Genomic DNA, 23,380 nt, shown 5'->3' with positions numbered 1-23,380 from the left:
TGGTCAGAACTTTTTCCAATATTGTAATAATTATTGTCATACTTTGCTCACAGTTTACCAGGTAAGCAATTGCCCATATTTAATAAGTCCACTGAAATGTTACATTTGTGAAAGTTTCTACACTGCGCAGTATTGCATCTCCAGTTAACTTCAGCAACATTTTTCTGTCTCATATAATCTCTCCCACTCTCTTTGGCTGCTTCTGTCGAGACTTCATGCACCTATAAAACTGATTTTGCAGTGCTTTATTATTTGCAGCAATTCAGCTGAACAGAAGAGAACTGAGAATAAAAAGCACAGCTATTACAAACTGAGGAATACTGAGTGTTTACATTTTTTTTTCCTTTTTTACAAAACTAGAAAATAAATAGACTAAGTTGTTGCAGCCTCTGTAGAGAAGGCTGGAATGTCTCAGGCTGGGAACCTGCAGATCAGCACCTGCAACACAATAACAGGGAAAACAAACAGTCACACACACTGGATTTCAAACATTCAGTTTACGTGGTTGTGGGAAACATACATGCTTCATAAAGGGAAATTAAAGAAACCTTTGGAAAAGCTCAGAGGGCAAACTCATATTTAGCAAAGAAAGGAAGGCTGAAATGTGGAAGAAATATACAGAGGCAGTAGATGAACATGATATGGGAGATATGACATTGTGAGAAGAGTCTGACAGAGCATTGAAAGATGTAAGTGAAAACAAGGCACTTGGAAATAGATGAAATTCCCCCAGAAATACTGAGCTCCTTGGAAGAGTCAGCCATGACAAAACTATGCTGCCTGGTGTTCAAGACATGTGTTACAGGTGAAATACCCACAAACATCAAGAAAAATTTTATAACTGCTATTTCAAAAAAGGCAAGTGACAGGTGTGAAGGCAAATGACAGGTGTGATAATACTGAACCATAAGTTTAATAATTCATGACGGCAAACTTCTAGCAAATTATTTATAGAAGAATGGAAAGAATCATACAAGCCAAATCAGAGGAGAATCTCCTCTTTTAAGTTGCTAAGATAGCAGGAATAAAATTCAGGGTGCACAAGCTTACAGTCTGTAAAGAAACCAGAGTACAGGTACAGGAATTAAAAAGCATGAGAAGAAAGAGTCAGGGTTGTAGCAAACTAGACTGCAGTGAGAAGAACTGAAGGACACAAAAGGAATGAGACCAGGTTTTAGCCTATATCCCAAGTTACTCAGTTTGTACATTGAGCAATAGAAAAGGAAACCAGACAATTTTGGACAGGGAATTATAATTTAGGGAGCAGACAAAAAATCGAAGTTTATTGATAACATCATAATTGTATCAGAGACAGCAAAGGGCTGCGGGAATCAGTCGAATGGAATGGATAACGCCTTCAGAAGAGGTTACAAGGTGAACACCAACAAAAGTAAAGCAAGGCTAGTGGAATGTAGCCTAATTAAATAAGGAGGGGGCGGGGCTATTTTATTAGGAAATGAGACACTGAAAGCTACAGATGAGTTTTGCTATATGGACAGCAAAATAAATGACAATGACCAAAGCAGAGAGGATGTAAAATGCAAATAAGAAGGTAATTATTCACAAAAAAGAGAAATTTATTAACATCAAATACAAATTTAAGTGTTAAGGAGTCTCTTCTGAAAGTATCTTTCTTAATTGCAGCCCTGTATAGAAGTCAAATGTCAACAATATGGACTTCTGGGAAGAAACATGGTGCTATGGGAGAATTCTGAAGATTAGATGGGTAGACTAATGTGGAGGTACAGAACCAAATTATGGAAAAAAAAGAAATTTATTGTTCAACTTGACAGAAAGAGTAGTTTGATTGAGAGGACTTAATCCTGAGGCAGCAATGAATTGTTGTAGGGGAGTATCTGCAGGGAGGGGGGGGGGGGGGAATTGTAGAGCTTTGCTGCAGAAATAAGGCTGATAACAATGTAATCTCAGTCTCTTTTACAATGAGAAGATATGTTGCATATTTGATACTATTTTCGCTATATTGAGTCATACATAGTTTAAATTCATATCTACATCTACATCCATATTCTGCAATCCACTGTGAGGTGCGTGGCAGAGGATACATAACATTGTACCAGTTATTAGGCTTTCTTCCTGTTCCGTTCATGTATGGAGTGTGGGAAGAATGATTGAATGCCTCTGTGCATGCAGTAATTATTCTAATCTTATCCTCACAGTCCCTGTGTGAGTTATACATTTGGGATTGTAGTATATCCCTAGAGTAATCATTTAAAGCTGCTTCTTGAAACTCTGTCAGTAGACATTCTGGGGATACTTTACACCTATCTTTGAGAGTCTTCCAGTTCAGGTCCTTCAGTATCTATCTGACAATCTTCCACGGATTAAACAAACCTGTGATTATTTGAGCTGCCCTGCTCTGTATACAGGGTGACAACTATTGAACTATATGAAAAAAAGTTAAATTAGTTACAAACTATGGCATGCATACACTTTATTCAACATGTAAATGTCACTACAGATATTTGGATTTAGGTTATGACACGTTTGATATATCTGCCAACATTGGCAATGATGTGGCACAGATGAATAGCGAAATTGTACACGACTTGTTGAATTGTCTGAACATTGATGCTGTCGATGACCTCCGAAATGGCGTTTTCCAGCTCGGCAATGGTTTTGGGGTTATTGTGTACACCTTGTCTTTAATATAGCCCCACAAAATGCAGTCACATGTTTTCAGATCCAGAGGATCTGGATGAGGGGAACGTGGCCTGTGCCAGTGGCCTCTGGGTACTCCAGAGCCAGAATGGGGTCCCCAAAGTGCTCCTCCAGGGCATCAAACACGCTCCTGCTTTCGTGGGGTTAAGTTCTGTCTTGCATGAACCACTTATTGTAGAAATAAGGGTCACTTTAGATAATGGGGACAAAATTGTCTTACAAAACATTCACATACTATTAAGAAGTTACTGTGCCAGCAAGAGAGATAGCACCGATTATTCCACGACTGGACATTGCACACCACACAGACACCCACTGAAGGTGAAGAGACTTCTCGATAATGAAATGCAGATTCTCAGTCCCCCCAAATGCACCAATTTTGCTTGTTGACGGACTCGTCTAAATGAAAATGCACTTTTCCGTTAAACCGAACAATATTCAGATCAAAGTCCTGTTTGTCAGTTCTGTGTACAATAGTGCTGATGAAACGCAACCACTGTTCCATACCCTTGGGGCTAAATGGCTGACGGGTTTGAATTTTGTACGGGAATAGACGCATGTTTCAACAACAATTTGTCGCAGTATCTCCGGTTGGTTCCCACCTGTTGTGCAGCTCATCTCATCAATTTCCTGTGGCCGGTTTGAAACACAGCATGCATATTCTTGAAGTTTTCAGCCTTTTGGATGACCAATATTGCTGACACTGTCCTCACGACACTACCCATTCTCTCAAACTTGCAAATCAAATTGTTGATTGTTAGCACACTTGGACCAGTTGTCTTCAGCTCGAACTATTTCCTTCGGACCACAGTTGGGGTTCTATTGCTCGTATGGTAGGCCTTTACAAGCACTATACACTCAGGCACACTGTGCTGTGACATTTTTGCATGCAAATGGTGAAAGGCATGTGTGAATTCACATACCAATTCCCATCATGCCCTGCAGCCAACCGTGTAGTTTGAACATCCTAACGCAAGCCATTCAGAATTTGATGATGATTTTATTTCATATAGTTCAATAGCTGTCAGAATGTACATTCAATATCTCCTGTTAGTCCTGTCTGGTATGGGTCCCACACTTGAGCAATATTCTTGAACGAGCCGCACAAGTGATTTGTAAGCAATCTCCTTTGTAGACTGCATGCACTTCCACAGTATTCTACCAATGAAGCACAGTCTAACAGCAGCAACTACCCACAACTGAGCCTGAGTGAACATCCCATTTCATATCCCTACAAAGCATTACAACCAGTTATTTGTATGAGCTGGATAATCCAAACTGTGGCTCATTGATGATATAGTCATAGGATACTGCATTTTTTCATTTTGTTGAGTGCAAAATTTTACGTTTTTGAACATTTAGAGAAAGTTGCCAATCTCTGCACCACACTGAAATCTTAACAAGATCTAACTGAATATTTATAAAATATTTATCCCACTTTCTTTCAGATAGTACTTCATTATAGATAACTGCATCATCTGTGAAAATCCTGATTTTACTATTAATACTATCTGCAAGGTCATTAACATACAACAAGAACACTACTTGCGTCACAACAGCTAAAATGACTTCTGCATCTGACAATGACTCTCCATCCAAGATAGCATGCTGCATCCTTCTTACCAAAAAGTCCTCAATCCAGTCACAAATATCACTTGATACCTCATATGATCATACTTTTGACAATAAGCAAAGCTGTGGTTCTAAGTCAAATCCTTTTCAGAAAACAAGAAACATAACATCCACCTGGTTGCCTTGATCCAAAGCTTTCAATATGTCATGGGAGAAATGTGAAAGTTTGGTTTGAAAATCATGCTGTCTGGCATTGAGGAGGTCATTCTATTCAATGTACATCATTTTGTTTGAGCTGAGAAAATGTTCTAAGATTCTACAACAAATTGATGTCAAGGATATTAGATGACAGTTTTGTGGATCACTTCTACTACCTTTCTTGTAGATAGGTGTGACCTAAACCTTTTTCGGAGAACTTGACACAGTTTTTTGTTTAAGGGATCTATGATAGATTACAGTTATGAGATGGGCTGACTCAGCCACAAATTCAGTATAGACTCTGACAGGGATTCAATCGGACCTGCAGCTTTGTTCAGTTTCAATAATCTCAGCTATTTCTTAACACCACTAACACTAATACTTCTTTCATTCATCTTTTCAGTGGTACAAGGACTAAAGTTGAGCAATTCTCCTGGGTTTTCCTTTGCAAAGTAAATCTGAAAATGTAGTTAAGCATTTCAGGTTTTGCTCTGCTACCCTCAATTTCAGTTCCTGTCTCATTCACTAGGGCTGGACACTAACTTTGTGCATTAACAGCCTTTACATAGAAACAGAATTTCTTTGGTTTTTGTGAAATGTCATTTTCATAATATTCTGCTATGGTAGTCATTGAAGGCATCAGTAATTGATCTCTTGACAGCCAAATGCATTTCATTCAGCATCTATCTATAGCCCTACTATTTGTTTTACACCTGTTATGCAGTAATCTTTGTTTGTTTAGAAGTTTCTTTGCAGTGACAGTGTATCATGGAGTTTCCCTAATGGCAGTAAATAGACAACCTTGACATAATTTACTTTTAGATATGCACTGTAAAGTGTTGGATGAAAGTTCAGCCTATTCCCCTGGCATGTTTCACTCAGACTTCCATTTCCTCTTAAAATTCAAAGTTGCTCTTGTTCATCAGCATTTTTCACCTAACACAGAAGCAACTCCAGCTGTGGAAGAGTGCCTTGCAGCCCTTCCAATGGTACACTACAAATACGAAATTTCACTGGATGAAATATGTTAATGTTAAAGAAGATTATGTTGAAAAACATTCTGGAAACATAAATGCACGTTTTTCAGTATGCGGCAGAGAACTTTCGAGACCTCCCTCTTATCTTCACTGATTTCATCTCTACTGATTACACTTATTACACATTTCAGTTAATTCTGAAGTTCATTATGAAGTGCACAGCAGAAGACACAGCCCACTGTACCACATATTTACATTTCATCCTGCTCCATTACCTCGTACAATTCTGTCTGTATTATGTCTGAAATGCAAAGTCTTTTTTGTGAGGTAAGGGAGATAGTTACACACAGAGAAATAATCCATTTTAAAAATGACATTCCTACAGCGTGATTATATCAAACCTATGGAAATGCTGGAAAGGCGTTATTTCAGTGGATAAAAAGTGGTATTATTGGTTTGTCCAATGCATGATATCTTTATGTAATTACTGATGCAAGGGGGTGGGAGATTGTCACCCCCAAGGAAGTTGCATCACAGGAATGCCATTTTTGAAAATACTGCAGTGAATGGAAAGAGTAATGACTCGAGGAATAAACTCTGGAATTTTGGTGTATGGAGTTATTGCTCCTTCTATAAAAGCAGGCAACAAATGTTCATAATATTGAGGTATTCAGTGGTGTAACTGATTACTACTTGGAAAGCTAGCATTCATTTATTTGCATACCATTTATATAAGAGTATATATATTTCTTTTCACACATTTTGTAATTCTTCCATGAGGTCTTCCATGAGATCCTATAGCTCTGATATTTTTCTTGCATGGACTTTTACGTTGTAGTATTGTGATTCTTCACTGGATAACTGTCTATTAAAGTTGGAAATCTGCTGCTTGCTTAAGAAAATGTGTTGCTCTGACATCCACAAATCCACAAAAATATTTATACAGGGTGTTACAAAAAGGTACGGCCAAACTTTCAGGAAACATTCCTCACACACAAAGAAAGAAAATATGTTACGTGGACATGTGTCCGGAAACGCTTACTTTCCATGTTAGAGCTCATTTTATTACTTCTCTTCAAATCACATTCATCATGGAATGGAAACACACAGCAACAGAACGTATCAGCGTGACTTCAAACACTTTGTTACAGGAAATGTTCAAAATGTCCTCCGTTAGTGAGGATACATTCATCCACCCTCCGACGCACGGAATCCCTGATGCGCTGATGCAGCCCTGGAGAATGGCGTATTGTATCACAGCCATCCACAATATGAGCATGAAGAGTCTCAACATTTAGTACCGGCGTTGCATAGACAAGAGCTTTCAAATGCCCCCATAAATGAAAGTCAAGACGGTTGAGGTCAGGAGAGCGTGGAGGCCACGGAATTGGTACGCCTCTACCAATCCATCGATCACCCATTCTGTTGTCGAGAAGCGTACGAACACTTCAACTGAAATGTGCAGGAGCTCCATCGTGCATGAACCACATATTGTGTCGTACTTGTAAAGGCACATGTTCTAGCAGCACAGGTAGAGTATCCCGTATGAAATCATGATAACGTGCTCCATTGAGCGTAGGTGGAAGAACACGTGGCCCAATCGAGACATCACCAACAATGCCTGACCAAACATTCACAGAAAATCTGTGTTGATGACGTGATTGCACAATTGCATGCGGATTCTCGTCAGCCCACACATGTCGATTGTGAAAATGTACAATTTAATCACGTCGCAATGAAGCCTCATCCGTAAAGAGAACATTTGCACTGAAATGAGGATCGACACATTGTCAGATGAACCATTCGCAAAAGTGTACCCCTGGAGGCCAATCGGCTGCTGATAGTGCCTGCACATGCTGTACACGGTACGGAAACAACTGGTTCTCCCATACCACTCTCCATACAGTGACGTGGTCAACGTTATCTTGTACAGCAGCAACTTCTCTGACGCTGACATTAGGGTTATCATCAACTGCACGAAGAATTGCCTTATCCATTGCAGGTGTCCTCGTCATTCTAGGTCTTCCCCAGTCGCGAGTCGTAGGCTGGAATGTTCCGTGCTCCCTAAGACGCCGATCAATTGCTTCGAACGTCTTCCTGTCGGGACACCTTCGTTCTGGAAATCTGTGTCGGTACAAATGCACCGCGCCACAGCTATTGCCCTGTGCTAATCCGTACATCAAATGGGCATCTGCCAACTCCGCATTTGTAAACATTTCACTGACTGCAAAACCACGTTCGTGATGAACACTAATCTGTCGATGCTACGTACTGATGTGCTTGATGCTGGTACTGTAGAGCAATGAGTCGCATGTCAACACGAGCACCGAAGTCAAGATTACCTTCCTTCAATTGGGCCAACTGGCGATGAATCGAGGAAGTATAGTACATACTGGCGAAACTAAAATGAGCTCTAACATGGAAATTAAGCGTTTCCGGACACATGTCCACATAACATCTTTTCTTTATTTGTGTGTGAAGAATGTTTCCTGAAAGTTTGGCCGTACCTTTTTCTAACACCCTGTATAATTTGGTACCAGGTGGTGGTAATGAAAGGACTAACACACATATAGCTGAGCATGACCTCACAAATTAAGTTCTGGCACAGGTAAACAAGAAAAATTATCCAGTCAGTATACTCTGTGACCTTGCTACAGTCTGTGACATCATGCCTTCTACAAATGGCATCTAACCTTCAGAATAGAAAGTAGAGGGTTGCACTGGTGCACTTAGACACAAGAACGAAACAAACTTGACAATTGTATAACATCAAATGTAGGTCCCATAAGTGGCAGTACCAGGTCTGTTGTTTATCTTGGGTCAAATTATGATGATCCCTCAAGTATAGGGTACATACATTCATGGTCGCATGCCATGTGGATTCACCTTTCAGCTCACAGCAGTCCCCACTGTACTCTGTCGACATCACATTGGGGTGACGTGGTGGCCACCTATGCCATTGAGCGGCTCCTCCTGGCTCTTGGTGTCTGCAGCTGGTCCCACACCATTGGACAGGTCACCGGCCACACGTGTCAGCTGCACCGGGTTGGAGCCCTGCACACACATACATACTGGCTGCACCCACTGACTGTGCTAGAGCCAAATAGGTAAAACTTTAAACTGTCAATATTTTATGGAACTTTTAAAAGGCCTTCAGATGCACAGATCTTTTAATTCTACAAGAGAAACTATAAAATGTTGCATTGTGAACAAAGTCTTGTCTCAGTTACAGAAAACAGATCACATTAACAAATTATAATACAGGAATAAAACCAAATTCACAGTGAGAAATGCACTAAGTATGGAGATCCACAAGGATAAGTATTTCGCCCACTACTGTTTTGCCCTAAATAAAATGTGATATAGAGATTCTTGAGCAATAATTCTGGGCGTATTGGTATGAGAAATCCATGCTATCCAGTGGCTTTTTACAGAATAATTGCTTCTAGTTTAACTCTTTACACAATTTTTTTTTTCATATCTGGATTGGGCTGCAAACTAAGCTTTCATTTGACTCAGCTGCTATATACGGGACCTAATTGTTAAATACTGTATATTTTATTGTCATGGAAAAATATTTGGACTTCACTTGTAACTGCCCGCAATTGACTTTACAAGGAGATGATGATTACAGAGCAATCTAATTAACAGGACATTGAACTCACAGAGACACAGAATTCCACTGTTCACTGGTTGTAGCTTTTCTGATGTGGTATGAAGATATTATGATATGGTTTGCCATCCATGTGAGAATATTTCATTATAGCATCGCTGTATTGTTCCTTCCACTGCATTCAGTGAACCTTCACACTAGATATATTGGCCAACTCGATCCATACTACTCTGCACCACTGTTAACATACAGCTAACACTGCCAGAAAAGAAACCTAAGAAAGTACTGAGCTGTTTGAAAATCCAGCTTGAGGGGAAAGATTAAAATGGACATTACTGATGTTGGCAGCAAGAATCGCCAGCAAATGGAACAAATTTGTTTCCAAACAAGACACACAGTGCATAATGTAAATGTTGGGTTGCAAATGTCTATGATATGCAGACATTTGCAGCACAACCACATCACAATACCTTCACAGCAGGCCAGAATAGCTACACCCAGGCCTATCACTGAAGCCTGTTTGTGTACAGTGTAGTTTTGCCTTTCTTTAAGTTTACAGTCCCGTTAGTTTGGTTACTCTGAAATCTTCTTCTTCTTCTTCTTCTTCTTCTTCTTCTACTTCTTCATAAGTCAGTTGCTGGGAAGTTATAAGTGAACTTTAAGTAACTTTCAACAATAAGTACAATGTAGAGTAGTTAACAGTAACTTTCTGAATATAGTGGGTAAGTTAAATAAAATCTTAGTTTCTCCAGGTAATTATCTAATTCTCTTAGGAAATGGCTTTCAAAGACTGCTACCTGAAATACACCTCTATGATACTGGAAAGGTGGAGATTCAGTCACTGAGTCAATAAGTGAAGACTAAGAACTCTCAGGTACATGATGGATTATCTAGCAGAATACTAAAGCACTGTGCTGCCTATGTTGGTCCAGTACTTGGCCAAATTTGTAATTCTTCTTTTAGTAATGTTTAGTTTCCTGAATGCTTAAAGAACTCAACAGTGAAACCACTTTATATAAAAAAAATATTTAAAAAATGGATAATGGAGACAAATTCACATTTCAGTGCCAATGGCTTTTCAGAAGGAGTTTAAAAAAATTAATAAGTAGCAATAATATTTTGTCTATTGTAAGTAATTGTACAACTGGGAATTTGCAGAAGTGACTTTATACTGACTGACCAGCCCAGTGACTGTACACGGTTGTGCACGAACTGCCCTCTGCTCTGTAGCAGCAGCTGTTTACAGATGCATATAAATCTGTCTCTACAGAACAATAAATTATGTATAAGATTTTTGAAAACATAGTCAGTGATCTTAAAAGTAGTTAAAATCAAGACTGTTTTAAATTTTAATTTTAATAAATTATGCAGTTGCTGAATTTCAACAGTAATATAAAAGACAGAAAAGTAGAGAAAACATATATACATTAAGCAATTAAGTTATTTTGATTAACAACTATCTGAATGCACAAAAAACAACACATGTAGCTGGTTCTAGTTTTATGAGCAAAATTTTAAGCGTGTACTAGAATTATGTGGAAGAACACATTGAGATTTGAGGGGACTCACTAAAATTCATCATCCTGGTGCTGTGGGGAACAGAACCCATGTTATAGTAAAAGTAGCTTCTTTTCCACATTTTCAAAGATCTAAACAAAAAAATTTTACTGTGCAATCAAGTTTTGAACACAAGAACAACTGTTCAGAAGAGTAAAGTTTACACTTTTATCACAAATGCAATGTAGAATGAAATGAGTCAGTTCTTAATTGCAAAAGCCAGAGAATCTTAAATCTGTTCATTACTGCCCCACCTACCACAAATGCAAAGAAAGTTTCAGGTAAACCCTAGGTATTTTTTGGCATAGACTCCAAATCTGCGTTAAAATGAAGATTTCCATTTGAAAATAAAAAAATTGACCACTGCATTGTGGGGAGAGAAGTTAGTGGGCAGCACAGATATATGTCCCCTTTGAAAATATTAACTTTTTATCTGGAACATTTTTTCATACAATTCACATTTTTTGGAGCTATTCAGTTGTTCTATACCAAAACAAACAACCTATACATTAAATACAGGGTGTTTAAATATAGTGTCATATATTCCTATATGAGTTAGTATTGGTGAATAATAGAAGGAAAGTACTTATTTTGATATGTCCAAAAATCAATACCTGTTATGACATGAGCTGTTGAAAATCCGCAGTTCTCAGACTGTATTTTATTTACAGATGAGGCAGAATTCACAAGAGATGCCATAGTAAATAACTACAGTATGCATGTATGGACCAATGCAATACTTGAGCAATCACAGTGATAAGGCATCAGGATCACTTCAGAATGAATGTATGGCTGGGAATTGTCAGTGAAAGGCTCTTAGGGCCGTAGACTTTACCATACAGTTAAACAGGTGCCGCATATCAGTTTTCTGTACAATAAATTATTAGCACTAATGGAGAACATTACCATTACAGAATGATGATTGTTTTATGCATGACAGGTCACCACCCAATTTTCTACTGATTGTGTAACAGTATCTCACTGCAATGCTCATGGGTAATGGATTGACTGGGGAGGTCCAGTACCATGGTCTCCTCATTGACCAAATCTGAATCCGTTGGATTTCTGGCTCTGGGGATATTTAACAACATTGATGTGTGCCCGACCCATCAACAATGTCAAAATGTTGCAGTAGCTTATGACCAATGCACAAAACACAATCCAAATGGTGCTCCGTATATCTGAAAGAACGCTTATTCACTGTGAAGTAGCACTGAAGAATGCATCAGAATGCATGGTAAGTGCATGCCTGTAGCATATATTTCTATGTAACATACAGATGGGAATGAGAGAACACATTGAGCCATATCTCAACAGATACTGGTTTCCGGACACATCTTTTATTCCATTTTTGACCAATATTAGCTCCTATAGGTATATGTAACAATTTTCTATAATACCCTGTATATGTAATGGGTGACATCACAATAAGTGGAGAAACAGTACCTTACTACATTCTGCGATGTCTAAATATAATTTGTGAGGCTCTTACTTTCTCCCCATTTTATTATCAGTTTCTTGGTGGTTCTCCTTTTACCTTAAGTTGCCTTGTTTGCACAAATATTGAGCTTTTCGGTCACCCCAACACCGCTATATGTGATCCAGCATGACACATGGCATTTCCTGTAAGCTCAATCTCTCTGATGAGCGAGACGACCTTTGACAAATGATCGGCATATATAGTGGAGCCATTCTTCTGACTCTCAGCGCCCATTAAGTCATAGAGCATATTGTGTAGCTACATCACAGAAGCTGAGTTGTCAGATCGGCCCCAGTGGGGTCATACCAGAATGGCTCATGTGACTTTTTTTAAAACTAAGTACCAAGATTTGTCTCTTGAGAGCCATTTAAGCCACTAGACTAAATAAGTCTGCAGTCAAGAAAGACACTCTATAATTTAATAATAAAATTAAATAAATTAAGTTTAATAATAAAGTAAAGGACAAAAGAGATAAAGCTAGTATTCTTTACCCCACAGAATCTTGGTCAAACACTTGTAAATAAATAGTATGTGGCCTGTGAAAAGTACGACACTGTTGGTATATATTGCATCAGTTGTGACAATTGTCCTGCCAGGTATGTGTGGCAGACTGGCAGAGGGTCTGCTATTATGTTTCGAGAACACTACAGTCTGAGAAATTCAAAGTCTACTTTAAGTACCAGCTTACGTGATTCACGCCATTCCATAACAGGTGTAGTCAATAATTCAAAAGTCTTAGACAGAGAAGTGAAGGACCAGATCTTAAACGTTGTGGAAGAGTCTAAAGTTATACCCCAAACATACCCTTAACAATCAGCTGGAGTTAAGACGTTACAATATACTGTCTATCTTTGATCACCTTTCAAAGATGTAGTGTGATATTTGCTAGATTATTGATCCTGGGCTTGTTGTTTCTGGTCTATTTGGTTTTACAATTTTTTTGCTGACATATTTTATAATTTATATGATTATGCTGTGTAACAGAGGCCTCAAACATTCCCAAAATATTTGGATTGAGTAAAAATGTTTGTAGCTTTCCCTGCTATGTGCACGGTGATGCTAGTGCCCTCCATGATACACATGAACACACTGGCACACTGAGGAGGCTGAAGCATTGCTGTCTGCAGCTTCCCAGTATGAACTGAGGATTCATAACCAGGGGCGTTCAATGTATCTAGCTGGGGCTTTTACTTTTCTTGTTTTGTTATTTTGCTCTTTTCACTGTAGGTAGGTGCACATTTAACATTTCAGTTTTAAACCTGTCAATTTGAATTACATCCCGCTTGTTGTGGGTAACAGTACCTTACTTTGAGATGTCGACTACCCCTCCTTTTTGTATCTGGGTTTAAACATGTCACTGATGTGTGAGTACTTCATATTGGTTGTCGTCAGCATAGGTTATTAGGATAGCTATCTGTTTATCATAATGTTCATTGTACATTTCCTATCTTGTACACCTGAAGATGTGATTTGAAATCACAAAAGTTTTTGTGTTCACATAATAGTTCATATACAAGTGAAAGAGGTTTATTTCAGAAACACTTTATAATCAACTCCACCACTAAAACAGGTTTTAATCCAATACTAAATGTGTCTTCAAACAGATTATATCTGAAATTGACTGCCTAATCAGTTGTCAGGACATCGCTCAGCTGGAGACAGTGCTGCCACTGTTACCACTGCCACTCACCCTGCGCCCTCTCCTCGCGAGCAGCACCCTCCGGACTGGCGGCACGAAGAGGTCGGGGTCTGGCGGCGGCAAGCTGCGGTCCCCCTTGCAGGTGACGCCCGCCACCCACGACGCGACGGCGCCCACGACGAGTGTCAGCAGGAATCCCAGCATGACAACCCACAGGTACGACACGCGGTACAGGTAGAAGTACTCGCTGCAATGTGGGGGATAATACGTATTGTACACATGTGTAACATGTGGATCCCAGGTGTGGTGTGCGTGTGACATCACGATATAACTGCCAATGTTGTTGTTGTGGTCTTCAGTCCAGAGACTGGTTTGATGCAGCTCTCCATGCTACTCTAACCTGTGCAAGCTTCTTCATCTCCCAGTACCTACTGCAACCTACATCATTCTGAATCTGTTTAGTGTATTCATCTCTTGGTCTCCCTCTATGATTTTTACCCTCCACGCTGCTCTCCAATACTAAATTGGTGATCCATTGATGCCTCAGAACATGTCCTACCAACCGATCTCTTCTTCTAGTCAAGTTGTGCCACAAACTCCTTTTCTCCCCAATTCTGTTCAATACCTCCTCATTAGTTATGTTATCTACCCATTTAATCTTGAGCATTCTTCTGTAGCACCACATTTTGAAAACTTCTATTCTCTTCTTGTCTAAACTACTTATCATCCACATTTCACTTCCATACATTTCTACACTCCATACAAATACTTTCAGAAACGACTTCCTGACACTTAAATCTATACCCAATATTAACAAATTTGTCTTCTTCACAAACGCTTTTCTTGCCATTGCCAGTCTAGATCTGATATCCTCTCTACTTCGACAATCATCAGTTATTTTGCTACCCAAATAGCACAACCCCTTTACTAATTTAAGTGTCTCATTTCTTAATATAATTCCCTCAGCATCACCTGATTTAATTCGACTACATTCCATTATCCTCGTTTTGCTTTTGTTGATGTTCATCTTATATCATCCTTTCAAGACACTGTCCATTCCATTCAGCTGCTCTTCCAGGTCCTTTGCTGTCTCTGACAGAATTACAATGTCACCGGCAAACCTCAAAGTTTTTATTTCTCCTCCATGGATTTTAATTCCTACTCCAAATTTTTCTTTTGCTTCCTTTACTGCTTGCTCAATATACAGATTGAATAACATTGGGGCTGGCCAGTGTGGCCGAGCGGTTCTAGGCGCTACAGTCTGGAACTGCACGACTGCTACGGTCGCAGGTTCGAATCCTGCCTCGGGCATGGATGTGTGTGATGTCCTTAGGTTAGTTCGGTGTAAGTAGTTCTTAGTTCTAGGGGACTAATGACCTCAGCAGTTAAGTCCCATAGTGCTCAGAGCCATTTTTGAATAACATTGGGGATAGGCTACAACCCTGTCACAGTCCCTTCCCAACCACTGCTTCTCTTTCATGCCACTTGAGTCTTATAACTGTCATCTGGTTTCTGTACAAATTGTAAATAGCCTTTCTCTCCCTGTATTTTACTCCTGCCACCTTCAGAATTTGAAAGAGAGTATTCCAATCAACTTTGTGAAACACAAGCTTGCCTTTCCTTAATCTGTTCTCTAAGATAAGTCATAGGGTCAGCATAGCCTCACATGTTCCAACATTTCTACTGCCAATATGGAATTTTAATTGAACGCTACTCTTTCCGTTTACTAAACTACCTCGTACAGTGTGCATTTTTTCATACTTCCATCCTTTTATTCTCAGGTGATGCTTCATTCCACTATTATGAGCCATATTTGAATGTTTTCTGTATATTCTTTGCTGATTTTATGTTAATCTCGTTTTATGAGACATTGCATTTCATTAATAGTTGCTTGTAAGTGGAAGTTACACAGTGTTTTAATAACTTTTCAATAAATTATTAGGAACAGTAAAAATGTATTGAAGTACTCATATATGCAGAAATGTTAAGAATAATCAAGAAGTTAGTATTGATTAGAATGAAAGCAGTTGCTGACATGTGTGAATATTACCAGACTATCAGTTTAGTAAGTCATGGTTGTAAAATACTAAAACAAATTCTTTACAGAAGAATGGAAGAACTGGTAGAAGCTGACCTGGTGGCAAGTTTGTATAGATTCTGGAGAAATGCAGCAAAATATGAGGCAATAGTGATCCTACAACTTATCTTAGAAGATAAATTAAGGAAAGGCAAACCTACATTTACAGTATTTGTAGACTTAAGAAAGGTTTTGACAGCTGTGCCTGGAATGCTCTCCTTAAATCCTGAAGGTAGTAGGGGTAAAATACAGGGAGCAAGAGTCTATTTACACCATGTGGAAGTTATAACAGTTTAGGGAACAGAGGAAAGCAGTCATTGAGTGAGTGAGGCAGGGTTGTAGGCCTATTACTAATGTTATTCAATCTGCACATTGAGCAAGAAGAAAAGGAAACCTAAGAAATATTTGGAGTAGGCATTAAAGCTCAAGGAGAAGAAATAAAAATTCTGAGGTCTGTCAATGACAGTGTAATTCCCTCAGAGGCAGCAAAGGCCTTGGAAGTGCAGTTGAAAATTATGGACAGTGTCTTGAGAGGAGGATATAAGATAAACATCAACTAAAGCAAAACAAGGATAATTGGATATAGTTTAATTAAACCAAGTTATGCTATGGGAATTAAATTAGGAAATGACACACTTGAAACAGTAGACGAGTTTTGTTATTTGGGCAGCAAAATAACTTAGTATGACTGGAGTAGAGAGGACATAAAATTTAGAGTGGCAATGGCAAGTAAGGCGTTTCTGAAGAAGAGAAATTATGTTAAAATTGAGTATCAATTTAAGCTTTAGGAAGTCGTTTCTGAAGCTATTTTTATCAGTGTATGTAGCCATGTTCGGAAGATAGAGTTCACACATGAAGAGACTAGAAGCCTCTGAAATGGGGTGCTATAGAAGAATGTTGTAAATTTAATGCCTAGGTTGTGTAACTAATGAGGAGGTACTAAATACAGTTGGGGGGCACAGCCTGACTAGAAGAAGGAATCGGTTGATAGGTGACATTCCGAGATACCAGGTGATCACCAATTCTGTACTGGAGGGAAGTGGGGGTGGGAGGGAAGGGGGCTGTAAAAATCATAGAGGGAGACCAAGACATGAACAGAGTAATCAGATTCAGTAGGATGTACGTTGCAGTAGTTACTCAGAGATGGAGAGTCTTGCACAGGCTAGAATAGCATGGAGAGCTGCATCAAACCAGTCTCTGGACTGAAGGCCACAACAACAGCAATAAACATTAATAATAATAAATAACGAAATATATGTTCACATTTTGTGCATATCCAGGTGTGCAATGAGAACATGTTGTGATAAACACTAGAACCAATCCTTATATCGTTCAGTGTAATAGCATCGGTGCTCTTTTTACACTCTCATGATCTACAGCCTTAACTAAGACAGGTAGTGCAAGGCTGATCTTCACTAATTTTCTCTTTTAGTTTCATAGGAAGGCAGGTTGTGGTGTTGACACTGCATTATCTGTGGCTAACATTATCCCAGGCTGAAGTTATCGCTGAATTGTTACTCGATATTTTATTAAAAAGATTTATGAATATAAGTCCTATATGCTATGGAAGGTAGAAAGTGTACGAGATGTGGCAGTAGCTGCTCCATGCCTGCTCTGGTGACTTTTGGCACCCACTGTCCACAACCTCCTCACTGCCCCACTACTACTGCAGGCCGACACCACCGTGGACAGTGAAGCTCTTGACACTGTGCTTCCAGGTGATCAGCTGAGTTGTGAAATGCACGTTCCTGTATGATATTTCAACAACAGACACAGTCGTCACCTTTGGGAGCTGCTAGCTGGGTCACTATGCATACTTGCTGCCTGGCCTACAACTGGACCGAAGCACTGTCTACGTCACACAGTTATTCGTAGCTGAGGCTGATTCCCAGTGCCAGTTACACACTGTGATCCTCTTTTGTTTTTCAGAGACCGCACTGATATTCCGTGAAATGCAAATGCCTTCAGTGTTTACCCCCCCCCTGGTGGGCAAGGTGCCCAGCCTAATTTAAACTGATACCTCCATTCCAGTTTACTACAACTTTTGGACTTCTTTGTATTGCTAGAATCCTTAATTACAGTGTCCCAGAAACTTTGTGTTTACACGAGGACACTGGCCTTACAGCATTTCATCTTGAGATTATATCAGAGGCAGTGCTCAGCGACAGCTGATTTTCTGAGCTGTTTTAGTTGGGTGTGTCAGTGAACCTGTCCTCGACTGTTCTCCTAGTCTGCCCCATGTAAGATATGCTACATACACTTGACCTTCTGAGAAGCACATCATCTCTAACATTGCAAGCCACATTGCTCATCTTTGTTGACGTGAGTGAAATACTGTGGATGCCGTTTTCCATACAGGCCTACTGATTTCAGTAGATATTGAGTAATTATTTGTATGTAACCTCCACCCCCCCTCCCCCCTGTATCTCAGGAGTTGATTACAAAGCCCACTCAGTGTATCAATCCAACTAACCTCTATTTCAGTACACTTCTTGTAGATGATATAATTCTGCAGCAGTGCTCTCATGATCTGACACTACACGAGGAAGGCTTTGCCGCAATGCCCATAGTTGGTAATAATGGCACAGTACAATGAGCCTACACCTGTGTAGTTCTGGAGTACATCGGATAGTGATTCAGCTGGAACTAACATATAAAGTAATATATCTTTTGTTATTATAATATTTTGTAACACTAGCAAAGTGTATTTCCTTAGTTTTAATTTATTGATTTATTTTGGTGTTTGGGGACCCATGTTTCTTATGTCACATTTAACTATTTTCCTTTATTTCTGAAAGCCTATGCCTTTGTATTTTGAGTTTCCAGAATGAAATACTGATAACCATATGTGAAAAATTATGTTCCCACTTATCAATTATCAGCAGAGAATTTTGGTCTTAACAATATTTAAAATTGTTAAAACCCCATTTTAAATTTATTGCATCTAACACTAATTGATTATTCAAGCTTAACAAAACTTCAATTACTATTTGATTAAAGTATTATACACATTCCATTTGTGAACAAATACCGATATGAGTGATACTCTACAATCCATCTTGTATCTTTGGTTTATGTTTCTCTAGCTGGAGGTAGTTGGCAGTCAGCTGTGGAGAAAGGAACCCGTTTTGTAACTGTGTTGATGATCAGACATGTGGAGGCAAAACTGCAACTTCTCTCCATTGCACCCATGTGAAACACATTGTTTATGTGTGAACAAATCTGAAAAACTGAAATTTATTATTTTTTTTTTTAAGAATTTCATTTTATACGTGATTAGAAAATTCTGAGAACATGACTGAAATGCATTGTTGACTATTTCATTGCATTAATGAATTGTGCTAGTATACTGAGACCAAGAAGGAGAAGGATATATTGTTCTGGAACATTTTCAAGATCCAGACACCCTTTTGGTAAAATCATACCCCATTTTTTTTTCCAGACAGCAAGCAAGAACAACAAGTACAACAATGTACTTAAGATGAGTGTTATTCTTAACTATTTATTGTTCACTATGTTAATGAAATGTTTCTAGCACCTGAGCCCTGCAATTTCTTTTAGTCAACTCTACATATCATGTCCACAGACAGACGTGTGACTTTTTACTGCAACAGTTATTCAAACATATTTTAATCATACAGCAGGAAACGGTGGCTTTAGAACACCTACTACATACCGGCTAGCAAAATATCTGGAACACCAAGAGTATGTGTATTTCAGAAAAAATTGTGTCATCTCAGTAAAACAAACATGTGAAGCAGTGCAGCAGGAGCTAGGAGTCAAACTCAGCTATAAATAGTGGTGTGACACAAATTTTAACATCATTCTTTACAAAAAGATATTTCCAAGTAAAAAACAAAGTCATATTCTATGAGAACATGGAAACATGTCTTTCAGCACCCATGTAAGGAACTATAATCTGGGAACTTCCATCCATTACTCAACAAAATAGGCCAGTTAGTACAAAATAAGTCATTAAGTGGAGTCTTTGGGAATCTCTGTGCACCCCTGCCCCCCCCCCCCCCCTTTCCCTTCCAAATTGGGGCATCTTTACATCCTTACTGTGCACTCAGAACTGTGAGGAGCGACGTGACACGCGATCGACAGGTGTATTACAGACACTGTCCTACAGATCTGTGCAAAACTTCATCAGGGTTTCACTGTGGTTTCCTTTTTTGCAACTGATTGGACCTTACTTTCTGAATAGCCCTCGTATGACTTTCTTTAAAAAAAAAAGGTAAATCCAGTGTGGAATGTAACAACATTATGAGAAAGATAATTGCAGTCTCTGGCTACTGAGACCTGACTTGGTTTGTGGCCTCATCAGACAGAGACTGCTGTCATGTATGAGTGAGCCCCATTTGTGTGTGTGTGTGTGTGTGTGTGTGTGTGTGTGTGTGTGTGTGTGTGCGCCCACGCGCGCGCGTTGCGCCCAATGAGGTCTTGTTGGCCAAACACTCATTTTCTGGTGCCTGTCTGCAACTCAGTATATCTGCTATATGGTGAGTAGCAACTATCCTTCTCACAATACTGTTACTAAGAAATGAGATTTATGAAGAAAAATCTAGACCCCAAAACAGCTTCTATGTGCTATTAAAAATTACATATCAATAAGCAAAGTTTTTCCTCTGTAGCATGGAACCCGTGAGGTGTGGAACTGACAACTTATGACCCAAATCTTCCCCTAAAGGAATCAAAAGAATGTGTGCTTTCAAACTTATAAACTAAATATTTTAATGTCATGCAGGTGATAGCAAAGGTGAAATAATGTGTGCAAAAAAGGAAAAAAATTGAATTTTGTGAGAGTCCAGGCAGCAGGTACACTTAACAGTACATCTCACATCAACTGGAGAAGATGACTGGGTCAGTCGTTGAAGTATCGTGTGGTATAATGGAACTGACAACTCTGCTGAGCACCCAAAAGTACAGTGTTAATTTATCACGCTGCGGAAATGTTTGAGGAGATGCTGCAGCCGACCTGGGGTCCTGGGTGGGCGGCGGCGGTGTGGCCGTAACGTTGAAGTCACAGCCGTCCGTCCTGGTGGGCAGCCTCACTGCGTCCGGCCGGGAGACGCCGAAGCCGACCCACATGGAGAAGGCGAGCCCCGTGGCCAGGCCCGTTATGGCTCCCTGCAACACCGTCAGGTAGCAGTAGGCGTTCAGTGGGAAGAGGGGATGAAAAATAGTTAAAAGAGTCTGCAGGGATCTGAGAAAAGTTCACGTCGCTCTTTCAGTTGACGGTGAGCAGAAAGAACTGAAGGATGAGAAAGCCTCGTGGGCATCTGTAGATATTTATGCAATCTGGGCAAGACTAATACTGCCATTTCTGATACCAAAGTATTTGGGAAATTCGTGTCGATTGTTAAGAAAAGTAACGAGGAAAAATGTCACTGATTACTACCCTTAAAAGTGAAGCAACGGGAAACGAACTTAACCATCCAGTGGGTTCACCATTTTTCGTAACACAAGCCGGCATACGGTATACTTTGTACACTTGTAAAGAGTAGTGGTCTTTATGATACCGAGATTAAGATGTGTGAGCAAAATCATTGTTTAATCTTAGTTTGATTACACAACCGTAAAATAAACTTACATACCCTTGCTAAATGGCAAGGAAAGCGTTTCTCAAGAAGAGAAATTTGTTAACATCGAATATAGATTTAGGTGTCAGGAAGTCGTTTCTGAAAGTATTTGTATGGAGTGTAGCCATGTATGGAAGTGAAACATGGACAATAACTAGTTTGGACAAGAAGAGAATAGAAGCTTTCCAAATGTGGTGCTACAGAAGAATGCTGAAGATAAGGTGGGTAGATCACGTAACTAATGAGGAGGTATTGAATAGGATTGGGGAGAAGAGAAGTTTGTGGCACAACTTGACTAGAAGAAGGGATCGGTTAGTAGGACATGTTCTGAGGCATCGAGGGATCACAAATTTAGCATTGGAGGGCAGCGTGGAGGGTAAAAATCGTAGAGGGAGACCAAGAGATCAATACACTAAGCAGATTCAGAAGGATGTAGGTTGCAGTAGGTACTGGGAGATGAAGAAGCTTGCACAGGATAGAGTAGCATGGAGAGCTGCATCAAACCAGTCTCAGGACTGAAGACCACAACAACACAACAACCCTTGCTAAAGCATTGCTTAACTAAACTATAATGAAATAAACTTTCATTACGTCGCTCTGTTGCCATGGATAGGTGTTACTTCTTGGTAATGACCCACGGTATACAGCTGCATCGGACCCCAACCAACCAATTATTTGATTACTAATTAACTCATAGGGAACAGCTTCATTAGAGGGTTTTGCTGCTAGCTCACCATCTGTGTCACTTTCGTGTGTGGCCCATGAATTTTTTTTGTTTCCTAACTCGCTGTTTATTTTATGTTACTGCTAATCACTTGGACATATTTCAATCACCAATCTAGCTGAAGCAAAAACGAAGGAATTGGTATAGCCCCACAACTGTGAAACAACAATGGAACAGTGCAAAACAGTGTCATTTGTGTTGGCGAACTTTTTACTGATTGCTGCCACTTAATGATGTCAGCAAAGATACGGACATTCTATAGTTCACAAAGCTGACCATCAACTGAGCTGTGTGTTAATAAATGTGAAGAGAAACGAACACATTGTTCCACAGTGTTGGGATATCATTTAATAACAGTGCACCACATTCAACTATCAAGCAGCAGAAGGTGCAGATGTTTATGTGCATGTTCGGTAAGCTAAAACTGTTATATGGCATATACTGAGCTGTTACAATTCTCGCAATGTCTGTCTCTCAGTTTCACAGATGGCTACCGTCAGGTCAGTAAGTTGACCTTAACACTGGAATAGCAGTCTTGCATTGCTAAAACTGGTGTCTCACGTGTCAATTCCTTTACAGATACAAAGCGAGCTGGTGCATTGGTTAGCACGCTGGACTCCTACCTGGGAGGGCCACAGTTCAAATCTGTGTCTGGTCATCCACGTTTAGGTTTTCCATGATTTCTCAAAATGAATCCAGCCAAACTCCAGGATGATGCCTTTGGAAGGGCATAGCCAATTTTTTTCCACATCCTTGAACATCCTGAGCTTCTGCTCCGTCTCTATTGATCTCAATGTTGACTGGATTAAATACTAATTTTTCCTTCCTTTCTTTCTTCCTTCCTTCCCTTCACACATGTATTGCATATTCTCAGGACCCTCCCAAGTCCTAGTTTTTCAGAACTTTTGCTACAACTGGTTTCGAGATTTCATTTTATAATCATTCTTAGTATTATCTTCGGACAGGTGATATGAAAGCCTACACAAGCTATCATCCATTTTTTAACTGAGTGCTATCAGGTTCCCTCCATTTATAATAACTTTTATCTTTCATTTATTCACACTTAAGGATCTATCAGATTACTGCTCATCCTAATTGACAATTATTTTATAGTCCGATCTAAAGCAAAAGGGCTAATCATTGCAGTTGGCACTATGGCACTATTAGTTCCTTTCTCAGGGAACAGAGATGGATAGATTGGGGAATGTTAGAAGGAGGGGTAGCTCACCTGGACACCAGAATGAAAAGGAGCCACTGATAGTGGCAATGAGGGCAGAGAGGA

The 23,380-nt window shown here is 39.5% G+C and overlaps 1 protein-coding gene across 2 annotated transcripts in view; it reads right to left on the bottom strand.

Annotated features, from left to right (window-relative positions):
- Positions 1-224: 224 nt before the first annotated feature.
- The window catches only part of LOC126426749 (putative sodium-dependent multivitamin transporter), a 374,153-nt gene continuing 350,997 nt past the window's right edge, over positions 225-23,380 (bottom strand). For both annotated transcript variants that reach the window (XM_050088737.1, XM_050088736.1), the window contains exons 4-7: positions 20,771-20,922; positions 13,767-13,962; positions 8,313-8,480; positions 225-438 (exon numbers count right to left, since the gene is read on the bottom strand). In XM_050088737.1, the coding sequence (XP_049944694.1) occupies positions 8,352-8,480; positions 13,767-13,962; positions 20,771-20,922 (477 nt within the window). In that variant the 3' untranslated portion in view covers positions 225-438; positions 8,313-8,351. The remainder of the gene's footprint in view (positions 439-8,312; positions 8,481-13,766; positions 13,963-20,770; positions 20,923-23,380) is intronic.

Source organism: Schistocerca serialis, chromosome 11 (assembly GCF_023864345.2).
Source record: "Schistocerca serialis cubense isolate TAMUIC-IGC-003099 chromosome 11, iqSchSeri2.2, whole genome shotgun sequence".
Classification (NCBI taxonomy): Eukaryota; Metazoa; Arthropoda; class Insecta; order Orthoptera; family Acrididae; genus Schistocerca; species Schistocerca serialis.
Note: the sequence above shows the minus strand (reverse complement) of the source record. Positions and strands in the feature narration are given on the sequence as shown.